At 38.1% G+C, this 26,719-nt stretch overlaps 1 protein-coding gene across 1 annotated transcript; it reads right to left on the bottom strand.

Annotated features, from left to right (window-relative positions):
• Positions 1–8,454: 8,454 nt before the first annotated feature.
• FAM98A (family with sequence similarity 98 member A) lies at positions 8,455–24,201 on the bottom strand. The gene is made up of 8 exons (XM_036931621.2): positions 24,030–24,201; positions 20,888–21,036; positions 18,584–18,718; positions 14,848–15,032; positions 13,767–13,847; positions 13,102–13,218; positions 10,362–10,529; positions 8,455–10,275 (listed from the first exon to the last, which is right to left on the bottom strand). The coding sequence occupies exons 1-8, from the start codon at positions 24,080–24,082 to the stop codon at positions 9,568–9,570; spliced, it is 1,596 nt and encodes a 531-aa protein (XP_036787516.2). The 5' UTR covers positions 24,083–24,201; the 3' UTR covers positions 8,455–9,567.
• Between the last annotated feature and the right edge of the window lie 2,518 nt (positions 24,202–26,719).

Below are 26,719 nucleotides of genomic sequence, written 5' to 3'. Positions count from 1 at the left end.
TCCCTCCCTCCTTCCTTCTTCCTTCCTTCCTTCCTTCCTTCCTTCCTTCCTTCCTTCCTTCCTTCCTTCCTTCCTTCCTTCCTTTCATAGAGTGGGAAAAGTTTATTTCTCAGCTCGTTTTGGGAATGACAACTTGTGGAAGATGAAGACTGAAAATTTATTTCCTTGCTTACAGCAATCCATCTACAAAGCATATCCCTTGCAATTACTTTGTGCATTCTCATTCCATTCTGGAAAACACTACGTTAAATCACAGGCAACCTTCTACCTTATTTTACATCGTTTTTGATGAGAAAAAAAAGGGCCCATCTAGAGGGAGTGTTTGAAGGAAATACAGAAAGAATTGTGTCATGAGCCAATGAGCCACGAGTCTCCTATCAACTCCCTTTGTTGTCCTTGGCAACGGTATTACAAAGCTGCTCTGTGCTACACACAGACTAGATACATTGGAAAAGATTCTCATACTAGACAAAAAGTAGAATAAAAAAACAAAAGGGTGCTACACACAGACTAGATACATTGGAAAAGATTCTCATACTAGACAAAAAGTAGAATAAAAAAACAAAAGGGTGCTACACACAGACTAGATACATTGGAAAAGATTCTCATACTAGACAAAAGGTAGAATAAAAAAACAAAAGGGTTCTGTGTGTGGAGGCAATCAGGATATTTTAGGCAGTTTTGAAGTTGTAGTAAGAACTGAATGCTATGTACTTCTCTGCAACATTTGTTCCAAACTTGAACCAGGAAGGGAGGAAAGGTTCTATTTAAGGTGTTCCTGAGTATTAATTACCTCTGTATGGATACTAGCTAAACATTGAGTGTATATTATATACCACACACTGGGGTAGGCCTTTTACATAGATTATCACTTTTTTTTTTTGAAGTATTGTTGATAAACAATCTTATATTGGTTTCATGTATACAGCAGTGGTTCACCAATTACCCACATTATTAAAATCCTCACCCCCAGTAGTGTGGTTACTATATGTCAACATAGGAAGATGTTACAGAATCATTGGCTATATTCTCCATGTTGCACTTCCATCCCTGTGACCAATTTATATTATGATTGAAAATGTTTGTGTCCCTTTATCCCCCTCACCCTTCCTACCCACCCACACCAACCCTTCCCCCATGGTACCCACCAGTCACTTCTCAGTGTCTATGCGTCTATTGCTATTTTATTCATTTTTTTTGTTTCGTTTTTAGATTCCACAAATAAGTGAAATCACATGGTATTTGTCTTTCTCCACCTGGCTTATTTCATTAGCATAATACCCTCTAAGTCCATCCATGTTGTCACAAATGGCGGGATTTCTTTCTTTTTTATGGCTGAACGATATTCCACACATATTATCACTCTTACCCTGCACAGCTATTCTGTGAGAGTGGGAATGACTACCCTTATTTTACAGATTGGAAGATTCTGGTTTAGCTAGGCTAAATAACTTGTTCAAGGTCACATAGCTAATATACCAGAGTTGTGAATCCCAATCACCTGCCTTCTGGCGCTCTAAATGAACCATAGACCAGTTTTTATTGCATCCATCAACTGCTTTTGAATTTTAACATGATATGGGTAAAATTGTAATATTTCCAGAATATCTCACCTGGCTTTAGTGCATCTGCATATCAACAGTCATTCCTCAGGGGGTAGAGAGAGGTAGTTTATGTCCATATCAGTGGGTTATTACCTGGGCAAATGAGGGCTTATATGAACCTGAGAGGTTGGGGGTTAGCTTGCTTGCTTCTGCTGGAGCAGGAAAGAGATGGCCCCAGACTGCAGCTTGTAAGCAATAAATGGGTTTTAAACTCTATTTCTCCCTTTGACTGATTTCAGTTTTAGAGGTATTTTGCCCTGGGATTTCCTTTCCCCAGAGTTACACATGGGTACACATATCCTTGCTCTAGTGTGTTAGAGTTAATGTTTCTAGGGGAAATGTGCTTTTTGATTACTTTTGTTTTTCCATAGAAAGCACTTAAATCGCTGGGAAAGAAGTTAACTGAAGAGACAGCTCTGTGATATTTAAAACTGTTTTATTTTATCATCATCAAAAAAAGATTACAATAGCCCTCCCTCAAACCTTTAGGTTAGGATTTATTTTCTGCTTCTTTCATTAGAGTTTTTTTTTCATTAATTTCTGATAATGAGTATTAGTATGAAGCAAGTTTGTCTGTAGTTTCGTATTAGTGTAGGTGACTTCTTGAGATTGTCTCCACCACCCAACTGGTCTCTAGTGAGAAAGGATTCTGAGGCAGGTAATCTTAGGCAACATTAGAGATATTGACATAGCTGGAAGGTGTGTATAACTGGGAGTAAAACTATCTGCTCTGAGGAACTAATAGTACTTTTCAAACCTTTTCCCAAGAAAATCTGATTTATCTCAACCACCTCATAATGCCTTATAAAAATTCCCATGAAGATACAGTGAATGCTAGGTAGGTTTGCTTTGACTTCTTAAAGAGTTCTGCAGTTGATATTTTTGGGTTCTTAAAGATATTCAATTACTACACTTTCTTGAAAATTTCCTTGGCTTTTTGCAACCTTTCAGAACCTCTCCCTTCTCAGTGAAGCTTCTGGAACTAGTCTAAACTTCCTATCATTCTTTTCCAAAAAAGTAGCTTCAATATTTATTTTGAAAGTGCTTTTGACAGGGTTATGAGATGTGATGGGTATTTTTAAGCCCTAGGTTGATAAATCTCTGTAGCATCTGAAGTTGTTGATTACTAAGCTTTGGAGCCAGATGGCCCAGGTTTGATGCCAGCTCTCCTGCTTACTCGCTACACGGATTGTGGGCAGTCTGCTCAGTCAGCCTGGGCTTCAGTCTCCCTGCGTGAAAAGGGGTAACAGTAGTACCACATTGCTCTTGATGAAAGGTCAAGAAACTACTGCTTTATGGAACCTGGACTTCCATGCTACTGTTCTGGTTTTCCTGACTTCTGTGACCCTGCTCCTTCACCCCTTAAATGATTATTCCCCCAAATTCCATCGTTGGTCCAATGCTCTTTCTCCCACTTGGGTGATTTAATACAGAATCATTATTCTAACTTTTCCAGTGCAAAGTCACTGGATGCTGATCATTCCCAAGTCTCCATCTCTGGGTATTTTCCTGAGTTTCAGATTGAAATCATCCCCTCCCTCTCCCAACACACCTCAAAATTTTTACTACAATTCTTAGAATTTTTACAATTAATGGTATTGTTGTCCAGTCACACACACACACACACACACACACACACACAGGAGTCGTACTAAATTTCTTGTTCTTACTCTAAGAAGTCCTGTAATTTTATCTTCTAAATATTTCCCCGATTTTTCCCTTCTCTGTTAGTTTAAACTCTGTGCTTATGATTCCAATCTTTGCCCCCCCCTTAAATCTGTTATCTATTCTTTAACCAATGATTTATATAGATTCCAAATCTGATCATGCTATACACGTTGGCATAGGTGTATAAACTAGGTTCAAGTTACTTAGGAAGGTATGTACGGCCCTCTGTTACCAGTCTCCTGCAACCTTTCCAACTTCTCCTGCCAATTTCTACCTCATATGAGCAATATTGAGAATGTGCTATCCTAGTGCCCTGGCGTAACTTTCATTTTTATTATGCAACAATTATCCTTTTCTGGCTTTGCCACCGGACATTTTCCAAGACAGGGACTTTTAACTTTCTTTGTCCTTCAAATGCCCAACATGGTGCCTGGAATATAACAGGCACTCAAGTGTTTATTGAACCAAACAGCAGGCCTTTTTTTCTTCAAGTATAACAATGTAACGTAACAAAACTAGTCATTTTAATAGACTGTTCTCAAAACTTTCCCCCAAATCTTGGAGAACATGTTGAAAAAAATTTTTTTTTCACCTTAGGCTTCTTCATTTACATTTAGTGGGCAGTGCATTGATTTACTGTGTAAGTTTTCATGCTAATAATTATGTTTATGCAATGTCTCTACGAATATAAGCTTCCATGTGATTGATTAGAAGTACCCAAGGTGAGTTCAAACACTGACAGGCACACCTGCTTCAGTGATTTGAACCCTTGGAATACATTAACATACACAAATGTGGAAATGTAATGCTGACCAACAACATAAAAAGAGCATTTCTGTTGATTATCATCTTAGGAATGAGAGGAACAAGAAAAGCAGTAAAAAAAGTTTTTTTGTAATAAGAGATGTTCCCATGATGAATTTTAAGGTAAATCCAATGGTTCTCTGTTTAAAAAAAAAAAGAATCAGCTAAAATATATAGGGGATGATTAAATATGCACACATTTAAAATCTATTTTCAGAAGGATAGAATATAGGTGAGTAGAGTATCCAGAAAGGTAGAATGAGTACAACTTAAAAAATCTAAGTGTTAAGAATATACATGAGTTGGGCAGTGGAGAAAGTTAAGTATATATAGCAAAGCAATGACTTTAAATGCTTCTCCCTTAGCGAGAATCTATTCAGTTCTCTACTATGTACGGCACAGTTGGATGCTAGCGCCATCTGCATCTAGAGAAAGAAATGAAAATGATAGTGGCTCATCTTTGATAATTCCCATAGAGAATGTTGACATCCCGTTCTACAGGTATGCAGGCAACAGAAGTAACAAAGGTACCATTATTTTCTCAGAGACAATTATTTTAAGAGGTCATGTCAAAATTTCCCTCCTAAAGTTTTTTTTCTCCAAGAAATTCCCATATTCCCTGCTGTAGTAAGTCATATTCACTATGTTACAATTGTTAAGAATGTTTGTAAAATCAATAGACATGTTCATATAAAAGCTAAGAACTTTATTTTTATAATGACAAAACTAACTGGTAGTTTGAAATGATCTATTTCTAGAGAACTTAACCTATGTCAAAGATGAGAAAGTAAAAGACAGTTCTTTGATGGATTTATAATGGGGAAAAAATTATAGTTTGAAGCAGAAAATGAAGATGCAACTCTTAGAGCCATCATGGAGAAATGTATCATTTGCTTTCTTATATGCTTGTATTTAAAAAGCAATCTGTTAACCATAAAAACAATCAAAATTACAACTGCTAAAAAAATGAAACATTCCTTAGATATATTGTGGAGGAGGCTACAAAACAGATTAAAGCAAATGTGAATACATTTCTAAATCCGAGGAGAGGAAATTCCAGGGCAAAATACCTCTAAAACCAAAATTAGTAAAGGGAGAAATAAAGTTTAAAACCCGTTTATTAATTACAAACTGCTGGCCTTCTCACATGAAGGTAAACTGTTCCTGACTTTTCTGTGCTATGTCAGTAGAGAAGAAAGCATTAGCAAGGTCTACTACATAGTGATACGTTCCCAGCTCATAGCTGAGGGTGTCCATAAGGGCTTCTATAGAGGGGACAGCAGCATGCAAAGGGGGTGTGACTTTATTCAATTCCCTGTAGTCCACAGTCATGCACCAGGAGCCATCTGGCTTTTTCACTGGCCACACTGGGAAATTAAAAGGACTATGAGTGGGCTTTACGATGCCCACCTTCTCCAACTCCTGTAGAGTTTCTCCAATTTATATTGGGGGTAAATGCCATATTCCCAGTGGGATTTGGGCTTTCCTCACTCTAATTGCCTTATCCCCACAGCCTTCTATCACAGCAGGGGTCCCAGGAAACTAAATCAGAGAACACTCAGCTCCTGTGTCCACCAGCACCAGGGCACATACATTCACAGGGAGCCAATGGATTGCTAATAATACATGTGGCCTCTGGTCCCCACCATATCCAAGGTGGGGACCTTGACACCTCCTCCAGTCGAACCGTGATGCCCAATCGTTCTCCTGTGGGGGTGAGAGCCCAGGTGAATCCTGAGTACTGACCCCAAGGAAGTTTTGCAGGGACACAGGCTGGGCGTGAGGCTTGACTCGGGTTTCTGTGTCCTGGACCTCAGCGGCTGGAACTGCTGCTCTGGCTTTAATTGGTGCCACAGTTCTAACAATATCCTGTAGCGCTGCCCATCAAGTTTTTCTTTCACTACCCCAGCCTTTATCAAATCAACCCACATCTGGGTCCCCGAGACCTTCACAGGGCCTTTTGCACCTCCCCTTTCAGTCATAGCCCATACTTCCTTCCGTGCCCTTATTGTTTCAGCCTCCCCCAGATCTGCTAAAGTACGAGTAGCCTCACTTATGGGTCATCCTATGTGGGGGGCAAGAGTGGTCACTAGGGGCCCAGAGATGTGGTAGCTGTATGCAGCACTCTATTTCTCACTTCTACAGTGAACAACAACTCATCGGGGCCCTTGGGGGTCCATATTATAGATGGTATTTTTCATGTCGAATTCCTGCAATACCTGTTGGAGATCTACATACGTTTACCAACTGTGAGTAAATGGTAAATCACCCTGATTAGGCCAAACTGCCCTAATGGCAGCTGTCAGCCAGTCCAGAAGTGTCTGATTCCCTAAGGCGTGATGGGCCTTTTGCAACAGCTGCTGTTGGGAAGGGTGAGTCGTCAGGGAAGCCATTCTATTCATCTCAATACCGACAGAACAATGTTTTCCACCCCCATATCCCAGAGACTTAGAAGCCATGTAGGCAGATTCCGATGGCTTCTGCCTATAAGGCATGCTCACCCTGGGTGAAGAGATGGAGTATGGAGCGCGCTCCACAACCTGGGGAAGGGGCAGCTCCTCCCCGAGAAGCCTGCGGTTGTTCCATTATTTTCTTAATTACAGCCGGGCAGGCCTTTAATACAGGGAAGGCTGGTACCTCGGGTTGGTGGCCTAGGCAGCAGATGGGCCCACGGTCCCGCCTCCTCCTCTTCTCCCTCCACCATCTCCGGGGCTGAAGGCACCACCCTTTCCCCCCTCCCCCAAAGCTTCCTTCCTGCAGCACAGCTTCTCCTGCCACCTCCCCACTTGCTGCTGCTAAGGAATCTTCCAGGATCATTACCTGTCTTTTCAATAACTGTCTCTCTTGTTATTGCCCAGCTCCTCCAAGCGATGATGAAGTGTGTCTCCTGCCTAAGTCCCTCTCTCCCGGATACCATTTTCCACTACCTCAAGGAAGAGAGACCCTATAATGCCAGCTGCTACATGGCTACTCAGGGCCTCTAATTAGTCTTCTGTCTCATGGAGGGCTAATTCTGCAGCTTTCAGTGTCTCCACTCTTCCCCAGTTCTGGGGAAGGCCCCACCCCTCTAGGAGGTGCTTTACCCTAGACCAATTTCCCACTAAAGTCTCCCAATTTGGAAGCCCCACAGACGGGGGGCACAGTAATAAGTGAAGCTGCACCCTCTGCCACTGCATCCACTGGGGCCTCCCCACCATCCACAGGGGGGTTCCGGGCATCTCCCCACCATTTCTAGGGGCACCCCTCTCAAAGGACGCACCCATTTAGACAGATTTCGGGTCCAGAGGTCCTGCCAACTACCACCAGATACAAATCCGGAGAAGAGGAAATCCCTGGGCAAAATACCCCTAAAACTGAAATTAGTCAAAGGGAGAAATAAAGTTTAAAACCTGTTTGTTTACAAACTGTGGTCCAGGAGCTGTCTCTTTCGTGCTGAGGCAGAAGCAAGCAGTCTCCCCCGCCAACTTCTCAGGTTCAGATAAGCCCCCAGGTCACCCAGGTAATTACCAACTGATATGGAGATGAACTACTTCTCTCCACCCCTTAGGATCGTCTGTTGATATGGAGATGCACTAAAGCCAGGCCAGAGATTCTGCAATTTTACCCACAACATTCTAAGGTAACATTTTAAGATATGAAATCTTAACAATTTTATTTCTAATTTGAGATCCCTAATATATTCTAAACATATTTAACAGCATAAAGAGACCAATACTTAAAACTTTCAAGACAGAACTTAAAATCTTTAATGATAAAAGTATGTCAAATTATCAAGTCTGAACATTTCAAAATGGTTAAGTACTAGCTGAAAAATCTGAAAACAGGTAGTTAACAAAATGATCAAAGTAGGCCTTTAAAATGGTTTTTAGCTATCAAAAGAATGTGCTTATCTCAATAGCAAACAATGGTTTTAATGGTAAGACATGAATTCTTTACTCTAAAAAACCCAATTTAATAGGAAAAATAATACAATTATTTTTTCTTTTTACAAAACATATATTTTCATTTCCCTTCTACTTGAGGAAAAATGTCCCTTGTCCGTAGGAAGAATGCAGAAAACAAAAGAAAAAAAAAGCCCTGAAAGATTAGGGTCATTGATGGAGCCTTGTCTAACACATTGTGTGGCAACAGCTACACCCAGTGGCGAGAGCTTGGTAGTGAAATTGGAAAACAATTACATAGTAAAAGTTAAGTTTGGAAATAGTTTTTCAATTTATTTACGGTTTGGGGTAAGGGCTATCTTTCGCTAAAAATAGTGTTGTAAGGAAACACTCAAGAATCTTTGGGGGAACAAAGGCCCTAGCTCATTCGCTTGAATCAAGTGTCCAGAAAAACTCAGTTTTTAAAAGTTGCTAAAATAAAACTCAAACCAAAGAGAGAACATACAGATACTTTATTGCTCACCTTTCACACAAAGCACACCTCCAGCCATTTTCTTTCACAGCTTGACAATGTTTACATATACAAAAACCCAGCAAGAAGCGTCATGTAGATTTCAGTAAAGGAGAATGTAAAACATCAACTTAGCCAGGCTTTTGTTTTCTGCAGCAATAATAAAGGGCCTCCTGCACTAAGCAAAAAATCTGTCCTCTTGGTAGTAGTGCATTTCTTCCATTACAAAAAAAGTCTCCTGCCCAAAGCAAACCAACTTGTATTTGCTGAGCCAGTGGTATTAACTCATGCATAAAACAAATTTCAGTTTGCTGTTTCTTCTAGCAGATTTCAAGTAAAAATAAGGCTGAAGGAGGAACTTGTTTTGCATGGATGCAGGTCAGTTTGAATCGTTATACTTAACTAAACGCCTACATGTACTATAAGTTCACAACTTAGTTTGCTTTTATAATCTTTATGGATTTTGGCTGTATTCAAGGTTTTCAGACTTGAGCATATGGTACAGTATTCCATCAAAAGACCAAGGCTACTGAATGTGCTATCTGCAGAAGAGCTCATTTAATAGGAACTGACCTAAATGTTCTATCACAAAGCAAATGTGGCATAACCTCTCTGAATAAAAAGCCAATCAGGGCAGAACTGTGCTTGGAAAATAGGTATTAGAATACTTTAAGGAAAACATATATAAATGGATTGTTAACATGAGGAAGGTTTCCTAGCTGTAAATCTAAAAAAACCTAGGAGAATCCTCATTTTCAAAACTGCTTATTGAAAACATGAAAACTATGTATTCATGTAATTTCTTCAAAAAAATATGCATGTTCTGACTGTGGAATTAGTCTACTGGTCAATTAAAGGCAATTTTAATTACCTTTAAAAATTCTTCATACAATAGAGAGATGTTGCATGTGTTTCTCGAATAAACATCATGTAAGTCCATTACAAAAAAAAAAATTGAAGACCTACAAATGCTTATGCAAAGCAGGAATCTGCCTGCCACCTGTGGTCTTACATTAATTCAAAAACAATGCTGGATTCAGGATTCTGAAACTAAGTTTCTATTACTTGAGCTCTAGCAAAAATTTAAGGTTCTGTAGCCTCAACTAGTGTAATGTCTTCCCTGTCCAAATCCAGAATGATTATACTGATAACCTCCATGCTGGAAGTGCTGTTCAAACTGCCCCCCTTGGTGATAATTCTGACTTCCCCTTCCTCCCCAACCTCCTCCTCCCTGGCCTCCACGACCACCTCGGCCTCCACGACCACCTCTCCCTCCACGACCACTGCCTCGATCACCATGGTGCCCACCATCCTGGTATCTGTCCTGCTGATATCCACCACCCTGGTATCCACTTCCTGTATATGTGGATGTTTGGAAACCTCCATAACCACCACCTTGATATCCACCACTGTGGCCACCATGATAGCCACCTGGTTGGAAACCCGAATCTCGATAACCACCATCTTGGTAGCCTCCGCCTCCTCCGCCGCCGCCTCCTCCTCCTCCTCCTCCTCCTCCTCCTGCACCTCCACTCCCTCCATCTGTCCAGCCTCCTTGCTGCTTATTTCCTCTTCCTCCCCCTCGGCCACCATGGTCATAGCCACCACGTCCACCTCTCCCTCCTCCTTGTTCATGACCGCCTCTTCCTCCATATGAGGAATGTTCATAACCACCTCTCCCTCCTCCTCGGCCTCCAGCTTGCTGCTGGGGGCCATCTTGCCTTTTCTGCCACGGTGGCATCTCTGGCGGGGGTGGTTCAATTTCATTGGGTCTACCTCCTCTGTCAGGCACCCTGCCCATCAACACCTATGGAACGAGAAAGAGATTTTAAACGACTTTATTTTACAAACAGAAATAAATGAATGAGAGAAAATTAAAGGTACTCTAATCACCTTATTGATGGCACAGGCAGTCTTTTCTCTTATAGAGCCACTGCTTGTCCTTAAAATCTTGGACAAGTCTTGTCTTGCAGCCAGAAGGTGTGCAACGGAAATGGTACTTTTAGGAGATAAGACTGAGCGTTTCGGCTGGTAAACCTTTGCTAATTTTTCTGTCTGACTCTGTTGAAAGAAAGTGTTCAAAGACAAATGTCAATTTTCAAAATGACATAGAAACACTGATATTAAATAAGCTAAAGATTTCCAAAAGGTCTGATAATAATTACTGGACTCCAGATGGGAAGGAAAGTTATACTCACCATTGCTCTCACTTAGTCAAAGAACTATCTTATAGTACAGTTCTCAGATATGCTGATATAGCAAGGAATAATGTTGGGGGTGGCTAGGAGGGGGATATAGGGGTACAAAGGGGCTTCCCTTTAGGCTGTGGGGCTAAAATGGTAAAAAGGTTCCCTGTGCCATTGGTCTCAGACCAGACATTATATTTAAACATAAGAAGGCAAACTTATTTCAATAATTTGCCTTTTAATTTTCCCATCTTTGTTTACTATGAGATTAAAAAATTAGCTGTGATTTGTACTATGTTGTTAACATAAGTTTCTTGCAAAAGGGATCGCCCCTATTTAATGCCCTCCTCTCTTATAAATAATAACAAAAGGTCTCCTTTAACTATTTAGTATTAGTGTAGGTAAATGATCAAGACTGTTAGCTCTAGAGAGACAGACAAACCACTGGGAAATCAGGAAACCTGTATATATGTCATTTAAATATATTTGAAGCCCAAGACCACAAAAGATATAAAGAGAAAGTTCACAGACGAGAAAGTCTGAAAAAATATAAAACATGATTTCCAGACAGGAATCAATAAATACCAATTAAAGTAGCCTGAATTTTGGCAAACAACAATGTCCCATCTACTAAATTTTGGAAGCAACAGCTACAACTATAATAAACAGCAAAACAGCACAATAACAAAAAATATTTGCTAAGTTTGTCAGTTACATGCAAGTACTCAAATACTGATGGGATATGTTTACAGTATATGAAACAATAGGATGAAAAAGGTATGGACAAAGTAAGATAATACTAAAAACCGAAACTATTGTGTTTAAGACAATGGAATGATCATTGTCTTTTTATTTTAAAATTTCCTTAGTCACTAAAAGGGTAGAGAGAGTGCCATTCATAGCTTGTCTGGGTAATGTTTCCTGATATTTCTTTTTGTCATAGTCACTACCTATAATAAGGGCTCTATGAGAGACTAGTTTGGCAGATGTTTCAAATGAAACTGATTTAAAATGCAATTTCAAAGTGACAAAAGTACATAAATTTCATTATGTGAAAAACTACATTTGTGCACATCAAAATAATTTCTATAAAATGAAATTTCAAAGTGAGATATCAGTACATAAATTTCATCAAATGAAACAAAAAATTGTTTCACACAAGTAATTTGTTTAGTTCTTTCTTATTCTCCCCATTAATATATTTCACAGAATCATAGTGTATTATACTTCAAAAGGATCTTAAACATCACCTAGATTGAACATGACATTTTAAAGTTGTCAAAAATGACAGAGGAGGGTAAAGAGAAGTTCAGACACATTGTTAACAGGATGCCAGCTGCAAAGTCTGCTCATGGCAGTGCCAGGACCAGAACCACACAGTGTGTTGATGCCTCGGTTCATGCACTCTCACTAATCACTGTACGTCCTTCTAGCTAAGAGTTACAGGTTATTTTTCTGAAGTGTATCTGTCATGCTGAGAGTGAAATGATTGTTTTTATCAAAGATAATTTAAGAAAAGACTATTTCCTAAACTGAAGTTTACTCCTGGTGTCACTATTGACTAGTGAGATCTTAGGCAAAGTCTCCCATTTATTTGGTCTTCATTTTTTTAGTTGGCAAATGAGAGGACTTAAGACTGATCTCTAAGACCTCCTTCCAATACTAAAATATTGTAACTCAATAAATACCTACCCAACAATTTAGTAGCTAAACAGGGCTGTGCTAAGATTTAAAGATCTTTGGTGGAACTAAAAAGACACTTTCTAAACTAAGAAGACATTTTCTGAGTCAATTAATTATTAGAGAAAAGGCTATTTTAAAAAATGATTGCACTATTACGGGAGTATCTAATACTAACATCTGGTCCAATCTGTGCATAAATTCAAGGATTAGTTCACCTCCGGGTTCTAAGAAGGTCAAATTAATTGTACCAATAATTCCCACTTACTGATCATATAGTAGATATTTAATAAATATCTGTTGAATAAGCCAGTCCTTTATCTGGATTATCCCATTTAACTGAAATAAAGCTTAAGTCTTACCAGATCCTCCAATTCCCTATAAATAAATCAAAATATTTGATCTTGCTAAATCTAGTATTTCTAACTCTGATCAGCATAATTAAATTGTTAGCTTGAAGAATAGCGAACAATTAAAAATTTTATTTGGTAATTTTCAGATACTCTGTTTCTCTCACAAATGGGTACTTCCAGTGGGATCTAAAGCATATAGTTTTGTTTAAAAGTATTAAAAAAAAAAAAGAAAACATTTTTCAGTATTGCTGAATAGCTGAAAGAATTGCTCCTCTAGCAACTCACTAAAGAAAAATTGCTATCTGAGTCTTCCAAGCATTTTTCTTGTAGTCTCCACTGTACCTAAACCATGATAGGAATGTTTAAGGATCTTGTCTATAAATACTCTGCTCTGTTAAATTACTTAATGTGTACCTTAGCTCTGTCAGACCAGCCAAAAGACTGTACAGTGACATCCAAACGTTTTATTAGCAGCTTTCTCCGAACTTCATATTCATTGGCTATGGCTTGGTTAATTGCTTCTATCTTTTCCTGAAACAAAATAAAAAAAGACCAGTTAAGAATTTAAGTATGCTCTGACCCTGCTCCAAAAGAGCAGAAATTATTTCACTTATAATAGAATCCCCATGATTCTCCAGCACTTAGCACAAAATATAGCTATTTAGTAAATATAATAAAAGTTAAAATTATAGGTAAAATAGTATCTCAAAACATAATAAAGAATACATAAAGTACAAAATTCTCATTTAGCTTTCCTGTAATTTCATTGTGGGAAGCTCAGCCCAGTGAAGTTTTTGGCTTGAAAGGCAACCCATTCAACAATTAAAAACATGCATTATACTGAACTTCAATTTATTTCAATTAGTTATGTGAAATATTTACAAATAATAAGATTCTTCTAATCATACACAACTAACATTATTCTGCATAAGTCTTAAAACTCACAAAAATGATTCTAAGAATGTCTACTAGGAAACTACATATTAGAAAAATAACTGAAAAAGCACAACCTGTTAAGTGCAAACATTTATATCAGGAGATTGACAGATGGTTCCTTACAAAGTATCATCACTACTCACCCAGTGGACTGGTCCCATTGGCTTCTTCAATAAAGGCTTTCCCACATGATTAGGTGGAACTTTTGCTAATGTTTCCTTTAACTGACACAAAAATATAATATGAATGAATAGACAAATCTAAAAGTAGAACATATCCTCCTCATCTTCCCAAATCCCAGCATATCTTGCCATCAAAAGAAGATTCCTGACAGGAGCAAAGGTGGAGGATGTTTTGAAATGTACAAGACCCACAAGATAAAGACACTCACTTGTCCCATTTCTCACGTGTCTATGGAAGCATGATTCCTTCAGTGCACCTACAATAGTGCCTGAAAACAGTCGGCACTCAATGTGTATTTGCCGAATGGATGAATGAATACACAGAAAAAAATTGGACTATGGATACATTGCTGCTCCCCTGTAGAGTTCAGCCAAAATTGTGTATCATGGTGTCCATCTACCCCACAATGCAAATGTACCAATTCTTAGAGTCCAGCAGATATGCATATAGAGAAAAACTCTGCCATAACAAATATCAGTCTCTTCTAGTCATTAATTTTTTTTAATTGCTTGCTCCTAATCATGTTTTTAAAAACCTTTGAGCTGTTGATAATGTGTGGTATGAAAGTAATTGACTTATTTTCACACACTAGTCAACAAGTCTTGTTTGCCAGCTGAAACATGTAAGACTTGAAGTGACTGGATTAAAACCCCAAAACATTAATATTGTTTTCTGTCCAGTCAGTGGGGAGGAGGGTAGTAACATTTAATGATAAAGACCTTAAAATTAAATGCATAAAAGTTCAATGATAAAATTTTACAAAGGACTGAAATCTTAATTTTTTATTATACCTAGCTTATTCCAGTTTATAAATCAAAGTGTAAAGTTTCCTTTTTTAAAAAGAAACGTGTTAAGAAGTCAAAAAATAGTAAAATACTTTCTTTTTAAGATTTGAAGGATTTAAACCCCAAAACTCATTTAGTAACAATTACTTAATAATAGGCACATTAGGTTCCCATTAAGAGAAATTAACTTGCTTCATTTCAAACAAACGTAGAACTATGCCTTTAATACACTACAATCTGGTACTAAAGGTCTTACTTTTTTTTCAATCCCGCTGAAGAATTGGAACATAGATATATTGGCTGGAGGTTTGGACATTCCTAGAGCAATACATATGCCTTTCAACTCTTGAAAGACCTCACTACCGCCTCCTTCTTGAGCTTTTTTTGGAGGAGTATTCACACAGAGCATTCTGGCAGCTTCTAGTTCTGAGATGAGGTATGCTGAAGTAAACAAAATAAGATTTTAAAATGAGATACAGCCTATAGTTAATAGTCATAAGTCTGGAGTCACAACTCTATAGACCTAATGATACGTAAGTTTTAAAGCTGCAAGAATGGATAAAAACAAGAAAATAAAACCATTTTTACCTGCAAATGATGTAACATATAAACTGGTTCTGTAATTCAGGTACTTAGCCAATATATATTTAAAGGTTGATTTAAAAATAAGCAATTCTTCTTTGAAACGAAAGCGTCAAGGTAGATAACATCTAAAAATCTGGATTCTTGCATTCCTCTATTAAGGGACCTCCAGAACAGGGGTTGGCATCTGTTAACACATTTGCAAAAGGTGGCAGGTGGCCAATTTCAGCAAGTTTTAACTTGCTTTGTAAAATAATAATGTTAGTGCAGTCTGCTTAATAAATAGGGAAGAGTTAAAGGCATTTTATAAGGAGCTAAATATTAAAAAAAAAAAGTTTTTTTTTTTTTTTTTTTTTTTACTTCTCACCACTGACATGCAACAGTGATATAACTGTCTTGCCCTCTTACCTTCCAATACTTAGGTGGTCTGTTTAGAACTGGCATGAAACAACATTTTTAAGTAGTCAAAGCTTAACTTACAGGAGATGGGGTTAGGCATTAAATGCCCCAAAGTTCCTTTCATGGTCTCCACTAGCCTCATGTCACCCTTTGGTTGTTCAAAGAAAACCCTTGTCCATCTATATTCTTCTCAGTATTCCCCCTACCCCTACATTCCTCATTCTTGCCCCCCCACTTTGAAAACCAGCAACAAAACTTTTACTTCTTGGCAGAGTCCTTTCATATCAATGTCATCCTCTCGTGTGTGGATTTCAGCCAGGTAATCTGCTTCAGGTAATTCAGTTGAAGTTATAAATATTCAGTTGTATTCCTTAACCTTCCCAACAACATTTAAATTTTTATAAAAGCTGACTAATAATCTTCTAGATCTCAGGACTTCAGGTTACGTGACAAACTGAGAACCTAGTGATAATCATTAGGAAGACAGTTTTGGAAAAAGACATTTTCTGGGCCATTAGGTCCTACAGAAGTATAAAAGAGTGATCAGCTTATATAACTCATTCCCTACACCCATGTGTAATGCTAGAAGAATAGGGTCATAATTTTGGCACATCATTTTTTAAAAACTGCTAACTCGTATTCTAGAATGATAAATACAGCTAAGTTTCTGGAAAGGTGATGGTAAATGGGTTTGATAAAATATTAACATAGTCCATATAGTAAACTGTGAATTAAAAGATGAGAACAGTAAAACCACACTGTCATAAAAATAATCATTGTTTTTATAAAGTAAGGTTTCTTTGGAACATGGTTGCACTTGTTTAAGTATCATCTATGGCTACCTACATGCTACAGGAGTAGAGTTAATAAGTTGTGAGAGAGACCCTATGGTCCACGAAGCTGAAAATATTTACTATCTGGCCCCTTAAGAAAATGTTTGCCAACCCTTGTTCTAGAAAATCATGTATTATATGATTCAATAAACTGGTCCTCCAGATTTAGGATAGCACAGTTTAGGCATTCAAAACATTAGTTTACTAATACAATTACCATAAAAAAACAGTAACTGAGGTGTTCAAAGTACTGGAAAAGATACTGGAGACAGTACAAAACAAAAAAGATTATCTCTACTGACAATCCAGTTAGGGATAGAGAATATATACAGAAAAAGAAAACTAGTCCTTCATCTGTTAGGAACTCAGATACCTGACTGACTTTACTAAGGGAAATAATCTGACAACTAGAAAGGCAAATAAACAGTCAAAACAGTTCTTAACTAGAAACATGAGAGTTTTTCAACCAGTCGTTCAAAGACTGTTCTATTTTACTAATAATTCTAATAAGGTTATTTTAATTTTCCCCCTAATATATAATGTATTAAAAGATTCAGATCAGGAAGGTAAGGGTGCTAGAAGTAAAATTAGAGCATAAAGATGTGACAACTGGTAGTTGGAAAGATGAGAAGTATTTATACGGAGCGAATAGAGAATGAATACATGTACATAAATACTAGTATGAAAAACAGGACACAAACTGAGGGGAATATTTTAGAAAGGGGAAACAGCCGAGGCAAGGATAAAGAGGAGGGAAGTGAGTTGTGCACATGTGTGTGTGCATGCATGAGGAATTCCAAGAGCAGAGTAACCGTTAGTTGATTTAGTCATTTAGTTAAGCAAATAGTTATATATTCCTGAAGGGCTTTTGAAGCGATAGCGCATTAAAATAAAGTCTGTAATTATGATCCCAAATGTAAAATAATAATGTTAGTGCAGTCTGCTTAATAAATAGGGAAGAGTTAAAGGCATTTTATAAGGAGCTAAATATTCAAAGCGGTTTCTGTAAGTATCAGCACTAAAAAGGCCAAACTCTGAGCTCTTTGAAAGAATTAGCTATTCATGGTTGTTAATAAGCTTTCCTTAACAGCTGTTATCCAAAATGACATATTCTAAGTGCCAAATATTAGGTTCTGGTAGGCAGGTTATTAAAAATCAGTGCGTACACTGTGGCTGAGCCAGTTATAGAAATTATACCATCTGAAGGACACTGAAGGCATGCATAACAACTCTGTGCAGCACTATAAGTATCTAAAGCGGTATCTAACCTTATGTGCATATCCCTCCCAGTCCCAATCACTTGACAAAGGTAATTTAAGAAAGTGATTCTGGAGTAACTTAGTGCCTAAGTATAATGACTATGAACACATTTGTTTTTTAAATGAACCGTCAAAATTGGAGTTTGTCATTTTTCAGAAGCCATAGTACAGTTGTAAAGACAACACTTTAAAAATCCTCTGAATTGTGTTTGTCATACTAGGAATTATGATATTTAATTAACCAAAGCTTAACCTAAATGTGTCTTGGAATGCTACAAAAACTGAGTTAAGACTATTGGCTTTGTTTATTCAGGAGTTCACTTAAGGCAATAAAATTTGTGAGTCTACTTACTATTTTTCAGGGTGAAGAGAGAAATAGTAACTAGAATATTAAAAGATGGAAGGAAGGAACTTTTCATAATCATTTATTTCATAGAATGGTTAGTAAATATAGGATCAAAATGTTATTCCAGAAAATTTTACACTGTAATTTGACATACTTACAAAAACCAAAACTCCCAAACAATAACTCTACCACAAAGCAGTAGCAAGAGTACTTTTAATTTAAAAAATCTTCATTATTCCCACAATATCTTTTGTCTATTTTAAAGTGTGTTTCCAGTCTAGAACACTAAGGTTTAATGACCACACACTTAAACAACACTTGGCTGTATCTTTGGTTCCATTAGATGAGGCACTACGGCCTGAGTACCACCAAAGTTAAATGATGAAAGAATAGCAATTACAAACAACATGCTACCTAGTGCACAGGCCCACCACTAGCTTCTAATTTGGAAACTTACTATTTCCTTAAGAGAAGTAGTATTCTAAATTAAATCCATAAGAAAACAGTAACAACTAGTTTATCAGTCAAGGAAAACAGAAAATAATAGCTACATTCTAGTAGCCTTGAACTTACTGAGCAAGAGGAGGCAGTTCTTCTGAACAAGAAGGCGCTTGGTCACATCCCCAGATGTCAGTGAAAGATATGGACAGTTCATCTCCCCTAGCAGCCCACTCACCTCAAGCTGGAATTCTTCAGCTTCCTTTGGGCCTTTTGAGAATGAAAATAATCTTAGTTAATAAAAGTGACTGTTTTCCCTCTTAGCGTAATAGTTATATATAAATTGAAACTTTTAGTAGCATTTTTTCCTAACATAAGTTCCTTTGTCTTCTAATTCATCCTTTCTCCCACCACTCCCAATTTTCTTTCTTAAACAGTTTCCATTAGGTTATTTCCTTATTTGAGACTCTTTAATGGCTTAATTTCTATCCCACTAAGCTGATTTTCTGTCCTCCTTTAAAGATTCTTCATAGCCTCTCCACTTTGCCTTTCTCAGCACACTGTTATTTAGTAGTACCAATTACATGAACGTAGTAGTTATGTGCTCTACTACTCCACAAACGTTCCCTCTTTGTGCCAGGCCAGTCTCCTCACTGGCCCAGGATCAGTCAGCCTCCTTCTCTTCTGTGCCTTCATTTAAATTATTCCCTGTGATTGACAGGCACTCATTCTCCTATCAAACCCTACCTATCTATCCATGAAAGCTCAGTGGTCTTGTTCCTTGATTGAACCTTCCCCAGGGACTGTTGCATTCATTGATTTCCTTCCCTTGTGAACCACAAAGTAAAGCATTTCATTATTGTACTAATCTCCAGTTGTTCCATTTGTGCCTAATAGTCTATTAGACTGAAGTTGAAAATAGGGAACATGACTTGTAGTGATGTACTCCCACAGCATGTGAAATACAGTTCATTTTGTGAACCAAGGAAAAACATGCTCTTTCTTCTTAATATTTTGATGGTTCTCTATTCAATATCACAGAGCTGCAAAAATTAACAAACTTTGAGTCATCTGACCTGAACCCATTTCTCACCTGTAAAATGCAAAGGCTATATTACCAATGTTTTGTAAGATATGTTCTATGAACTCCAGAATTTCATAGAACTCCTTTATTGGCAGCTGGGATGAGGAAAGAGTTGCACTAAAATTACTCCCTCTCAACTTCAGCTAGAATAGCTTTTACCTGTTTTATATGTTGGTTTCTGTAAAATGTTTTCATTTGAACAAAGGGACTCCAGGTTATAATTAGTAATCAGTCAGTATAGGAGTTTTCAGAAGTTCCTACATCCTCTGAAATGTTAGGACAAGAGGCAGTGTTAAGAATACTGGTTCCCAAACTTGACTGCTAGGATTGAATCCTGGTTAAATCACTTACTAGTTGTGTGAGCTCAGGCAATGTATTAACCTAATTGTGCTTCCTTGTTCAATGTATAAAAGAGTAATAAAACCTGCCTCAGAGGGGCACCCTGAGGTTTAAGAGTTAACACACTTTAGTGCTTAGAATTAGAACATAATGAGTGTTCAATAAATCTAAGCTGCTGCTATCATTACCATTACACTATACTGTCCTTAATAATTAGAATTGGATGCCATTAACACATATGCATTAAACATACTGAACATGCAAGAAACTGAGCCCTCTAAATGGGATTCTGTGGGAGGAATAAGTGGAGGAAGGGATTATGTGTATAGTTCTCCCTAAGGGTGGGTTAACAAGGGGGCATTTTTCTTTGTCTCCTATTACAGGGTTACCTATGGTAGGAAGGAACCAGATGGTGGAGTGTCAGATTCCAAACTTCTGTCTCTTTTGCAGAGTCAACAAACTAGTGCTAAAACAATAACAAAATTGGCAAATATAAAACAACTCTCAACGCCATAAATCTGATGGTGCTGGATCTGTTGTGAGGTATCTAGTGACACATTCTTGTGATACAGAAAACTTCTTAATACAGTGTTCTTTTTTCTCCCCATATGCAACAGAATTATAATACTTTACATGTATTTCTGGAGTCTGATAATCTTAAGAGAAAAACATCCCAGTTTGCAGTACTACCCCCAATTTGATCTCATAACTCATGTTTTAAAAAGAATGGAAAAGTTAATATATACTGTACTTGTTTCCATTTTTCTTTACCTCAGTAATATGCTCTTTTCAACTTCCACACGTTTTTAATAGTTGCATGAGTACATTCTGTTTTTCATTTCCAAATCACTTTATCTCTAACAATAATGGAGGGGGAAAAAGTATTTGGTTTCGTCACAAAATTTTAAAAATTTTACAAATAACTTGAAATCTTAGCTTTAGTACTAATAATATTCAATTGACAATATCCCACTTTTATTTTTATATTTTGCTCCTAAAACTGAATATTTACTTACTGTTAGTTGCTTGCACATTTTCTTCTAGTTTACAGAGCACTCTTAATTCAGACACCAGCCAAGCACAGAGTTTGGTAAACTCAGGGGAACTGGCTCCAGCAGAGACTGCCTGAGACAGAGCACCATCTTCTAACAATGCACCCTTGTAGCTGGTGAGTAAGAAATTACACTTCAGAATATAAAATGACATCTAGTGTATTAGAGACAGTATATCTATGTATTATTTGTATAATTAATAGTTTATTATAAAGTTATGACGAATTTCTAAACTTGCACATAAAAATAAAATTTATATTTTATAACTAAAACATAAGAAAAGTAAACTAAGTGCTAACTCCATTTCAAGCTTTCAAAATATGTGAATATGTAATGGAATCACATATGCTAGTAAATTATGTCAACTTCTGTACATTTACTGAAAGGTCTTACTGTACAAAGGTTTACTTTCATACTTTAATTGACTTGAATTTTAAAACTAGATTTATAATAGCTAATTACACTATAGTTTACTATTTCAGAAATAAAATTTAGATTACCTTTTCTAGGAATTTTTCCCGAAATCTTAAAACCAAAACTTTCCCATTACTTTCCCTTTTTTATATTTAATGACCATTAAGACTGGTTAGATATACTAGTACAAGAGAAATGTCTAGATTAATTTGATAATTGCTGGAAAGTTGATGTTTAGGTGAACTGGTGCACCTGAATCCTAATCCTTTGTAAGTGATTCAAGTGTAATTTTAAAAAAATTATTAAATGCTCAAACATTTACCAAAGACAATTGTAATAATGAACCTCAATCTAATAAAACTAGAATTAAAGATTTTGCCATCCTCAAACTAATTTTAAAACACATATTCCTCAGATTACTTTATCAGAGAAGCATTTATATTTATAAATGAAATATAAAGGCATTATTAAAAATACATTAAATATGCATGAGATAATCTGATGTTTAGAGGTATAGAGGGATGTTAGAGAAATGACAATACTTTATACTTTAAAAGTACAATTATATATTTATACATTGAATGGAATGGAAAAAGTCTTACACAGAAAAATGAGACTATAATATAATCTACATCTAGATTCAAAACCACATATCTGCACAATGGAATAAAGAGTCTAGGTCTAGAAATTTCTTGTTTTACACATTTAGACTCTTGGTTTATTCTACAGACAGTTACTGAATTCCTACTGTGTGCCTGATTAGCGATAAGAGATAAGTCATTTAAATTTAGTATTTCTCAGTGAAATCCTTTAAAAGTACACATCACCCAATTACAGCTGAATTTTAATGACTGAATGCCACCAAACTAAGCAGTTATGGTTAAAATTTGTAGCGAAGTTTTCTGAAAATTCCATGGTTTACATTACAACCAATTTCACTTATTTGATTACAATTATTACAATAAATTACTTTTACAGTACCCTAAAGAAGAAAAATATAGCTACAAGAGCATAAAAGAACAAGAAGAAACAGCATCTATCACCAACTGCTAGGCGACCTGTCTCCATGCAGAATGACTACATTTAAGTAAACCGTCTTCCTCTCACTTCACTCTTTCAAAGCTTATCTTAAGTGTCATTTCTTCTAGGAAGCCTCTAAGACTTCATTTCCCTTCACAATAAAGGGACTCTCCTCAGTTTTCCTCACAGAATATTCTCACAGTGTGAACTACTTTTCCACCTCACTTTGTATTCCTTAGCGCTCAGCCCTACACTGCCACAGAGTAAGCGTTCCTCAAAAATGTTCACTGACAGTGATTTTACAGCATCTCACTATGCTGATGATGGACAGTGACTAATGGGGTATGTGGGGGGGGGACTTGGTGAAGGGGGCAGTCTAGTAAACATAATGTTCCTCATGTAGTTGTAGATTAATGATAACAACAACAAAAATGTCCACTGAGTGGTTTTGTGTGAGAGCAAGCAACTTAGTCTGAGATGTCCACCAGAAAGAGACCATTTTGCTGAACATGACTTTTATGTATGCCCTAATCAAGAAATAAGCCCCAGATCTGGGTTATTAATGAAAATTTATAGAAAGTTCAAAAGAAAACAACAGTGGTAATTCACTTTGACAAAGAAAGATGATAAACACTAGCACTTTTCCTGAAAATCTCTACCAGGACAGCAAGTTACTTAAATGGGAGCAAACTTTGGGAACTCTTAGGGAGTTCTTTCCTAAAGAAGAAAGGCTCCCCCACCTCCAAAGATTTCAACATCACGGAAAAGCCTGGGGGAAGGTTTTGATAAAGAACTTGTTATTTCATGCATATAGCAAGCTGAACCTGTATTTTTTTATGTATAAATAAAAATGTTTAGTCGTACAACTTCTTTCTGGAACCATATTTAGCCCAAGAGGTTCTAAGTTCTCAAGTTTTAATAGAGTACATTGACCTGGGTGACCCAGTGAGATAAGCAGCCCTATTTCCAGCTTCTAGGTACTGAGGAATTATGGCTGGGTAACTGTCAGAAAAGACAATGCACAACGAATATACAGGGACTTCGTAGGTGAGGATACCCCTAAGAGTAAAGGTTAATGGAGGCTCAGTGAAGTGTGTCAGACTCCTGAGAAACTACCAATGGTTCCCATGATGGTGGGGACAGGTTAGGGAACCAAGAAAGCTGGGCAGCGGAAGGCATGCAACGCCCAGACATGTGGCTTAGGGAAGCTTGGGAGCATGCAGAGATGACTGGGCAAAGGAGATTGTTTTGAGAAAACTGGAGGAGTAGGGGCTCAAGACAGGAGCCGAAGTTTGGAGGACAAGTAGGAAAAAAGAGAACTTTGACAGTCTCTAGAGTGAGGGGAAGGGCAGGATGATAGCCAGGAGAGAAGCTCGGGAAGGGGGGGTGGCGAGCAGCAGAGCCCAGACACTGACACGCATGACCGACAACCGCTACGGGTAACTCGGTCGCAGGGAGCACGGGGCAGGCCTAGGGTCGTCGCACTTGGAGGCCCGAACCCGGCGGGGCAGACAGTGGACGTGGCATTGGGGTCCCAGAGCCGTTAAGTCGGCGACAGCCAGGAGCCTCGGGGTGCGGCGTGAGGAGGCAGGTGTCCCTGACTGGGGCGGAGGGGTATTCCCGGCGACGCGGCAGTGTAGGGTTCGTGAGGCCCGTGCCCTGGCAGTCTTACCCTAGATCTTCCAACGACTCCAAGATGTCAGTCTCCATGAGGTCACACTCCATGCTACTGAGGTATTCAAATTTCCGAGTCGTCAGGCTCCCCTCTTCGCCGGCAAACGCTAACACTCGCGCATGCGCTGCCTCCCCGGAACTTCCAAATCTACAGCTGGCGCCTCAGTCCCTGCACTGCGCATGTCTCGAGCGTGCGCAAGAAACTTAATTCCGCCTGCCGCTCCACTTCTGCCGGCTCCGGACCGCCGGGCGGTACAGTTTTGCACATGCGTATTAATGAATAGTGAAGCTGGCGGCCCGAAGAAGGGCCGGAGGACTGGGTGCGTGGCATCTTGGGCGTGGGGACCCGGAGACGCGGGAGCGCTCTACCCTCTCTCAGTCGGGTATACGCATGTGCGAGTCGGACTGCGCGGGCCGGGGAGGAGCCTGGGGAATCTCAAGACTTGGGTGGGTGTTGGCTGTGAAAATGACTCTCTGACAACCTTGTGGCTGTCCGCAGCCTGCCGCCGTGTTCCATCCTCAGCTGTGGACTAAGGAGAAAGGGAAAACGCGCGTCTGATTCCTTAGGACGGGGGCAGACAGGCCAAGCCCGAGAAGGGTGGATAAGCAGCCGTTTGATTTCCTTGTGGCTGCAGTAGCTTTACTTCAGGGCCAGGGAGGAGTCAGCTTTCCTTTGGCATGAAGTATTCAGAAAGTCATTTCATCCCCCACCCTACAACTCCCTCTCGCCAGCCCGCCATTGCATTCCCTACCAGACTTCGTAAGCTTTTCCCAGAGCCTAATAAGCATCTTATTTTAAGACGGGGCGGAGGGGGACTTCACTTCAAATAAAATAGTATATATTCAAATTCATGCAAGTTAACAGGTGAATAAACTTTACTACTGTAATGTGTTTGCTTTTGTCCTAATTTTGCTTGGTGTGATATTCAGTTTATGATTGGTTATGATTCCTTGGTAGTTACTTTTTTGCTATGTCCCTACAAATTACTGAAAAACTAGAAAAAGTGTTTACAAAGTGCTGGCATATTTAGAAAATTGTGTTTAACCCTAAGTTGGCATAATGTGGCATTGTGTAGGCATTTAATTAAAGAATTTTCACATTTGTACCAGATTTTATTCTGTAGTTCTCAAGTATTTGCATATCTAACGAATAAATGCCCCCAAACTTAATACACCATTTTTCTGTTCCTTATTTTGCACTATCTAGTGTGGGACAGAATTACACTTATTAAGTACCTACTGCTGGCTTAACATGATATTACTCTCTTGATCTATATTACTTTATGCAGTCATTCTAAGGCCGTGTAAGTATTACTCCCATTTTACAGATGAGCACGCTAAGACTCTGACTTAATGATCTGTCAAAAATCTTAAGGCCAATAAAGAACTGGATTGAGAGATTCAGACATATCTGAATCCATGTACCTTCTGATTTTACTAGTCAAATAAGGATTAATAAGCAAGATGTGAAAAGATAGGAAGATCTAGCAAGTTGAATTTGTTTAAGCCAATGTATGTTGTACATAATTACCTTATAATTTAAAAAATGTAATAATTATTCTCATAGGATTGTTGAAGATGCTAAACAAAAAGTAATGCTTTATGATCAAAACCGAAAGTTTATGTGATATGAATGCCCTTGCACTGTTCACTATGTAAGAACTTGCTCACCATGTAAGAACTTGTTCGTTATGCTTCAGAAGATTGGAAACTGTTGAGAATTAGGCTTGGGGTTAATTAATGATTGTGCATTGAGTCCCCTATACAGAATTTTATTGTTGTTAACAACCATTTGATCAATAAATATGAGAGATGCCCTCCCAAAAAAAAAAAAAAAGTAATGCTTTAATGCAAAGTCAGTTTGGGAAAATACGGTTTTGAGACATGGGTTTAGAGTAGGGTGAGGGCCTCTGGAAAAAGCAAGGCAAGATATTTACAGTCAAAGTAATGTAACAATGTAAAGTCCCTATCGAAACTGTGTTCCACATTATGCAAAGTCAAGGTCCCACTAATTCCCTACGATAAAGATACGATACTAGACTAGGAATATAGACATCTTCAATGAGATCAGTTAAATGTCAAAAGGCCAGGAGTAACTTGGCCTGGAATGTTTGAGTGTTCCTCAAGGGTATCTCAGCATAACCCGTGACTTCACTGTAAACAGCCCTAGCAAACAGACAACAACCCAGCCCACCTTGAGGGCAGGGCAGGTGGTACAAGTCCACACCCTAAACCTTCAATTCCCCCAAATCCTCAACTGCCTATAAATCCTCTAGACAACACACCACCCCGGGCTCTCTTGTTCCCTCCTGGAGTGAGCCAGGAGCTCTTTCCTCTCACTTTATTTCTAAATAAAAGCCTGTACCTTGCTCTCCTACCTTGAGTGTTTGGGAAGCTCATTCTTTGGCTTCGTGAACAAGAACCCTGGCATCAGTTTCATTCTTAACTTATTTTTTTAATGAAAATTGTAACACATAATAGGGAAGAAGGGATGACTCCCCGAAATTTATTACTCTTCTCTTTTTATGCAAATCTTTAATTTAAAGGGAGGGTAGACAACACAGAGGGTTTTTAAAATTATTATTTATAATAATTCTATAATGGATTTTGCTGTAATAGAAATAATGCTTTAAAAAGTAAATATTGTCATTATTTCTATAGGATTTACTTGGAATCTTTTGTATTTTA

Source organism: Manis pentadactyla, chromosome 2, assembly GCF_030020395.1.
Source record: "Manis pentadactyla isolate mManPen7 chromosome 2, mManPen7.hap1, whole genome shotgun sequence".
Taxonomy (NCBI): domain Eukaryota; kingdom Metazoa; phylum Chordata; class Mammalia; order Pholidota; family Manidae; genus Manis; species Manis pentadactyla.
Note: the sequence above shows the minus strand (reverse complement) of the source record. Positions and strands in the feature narration are given on the sequence as shown.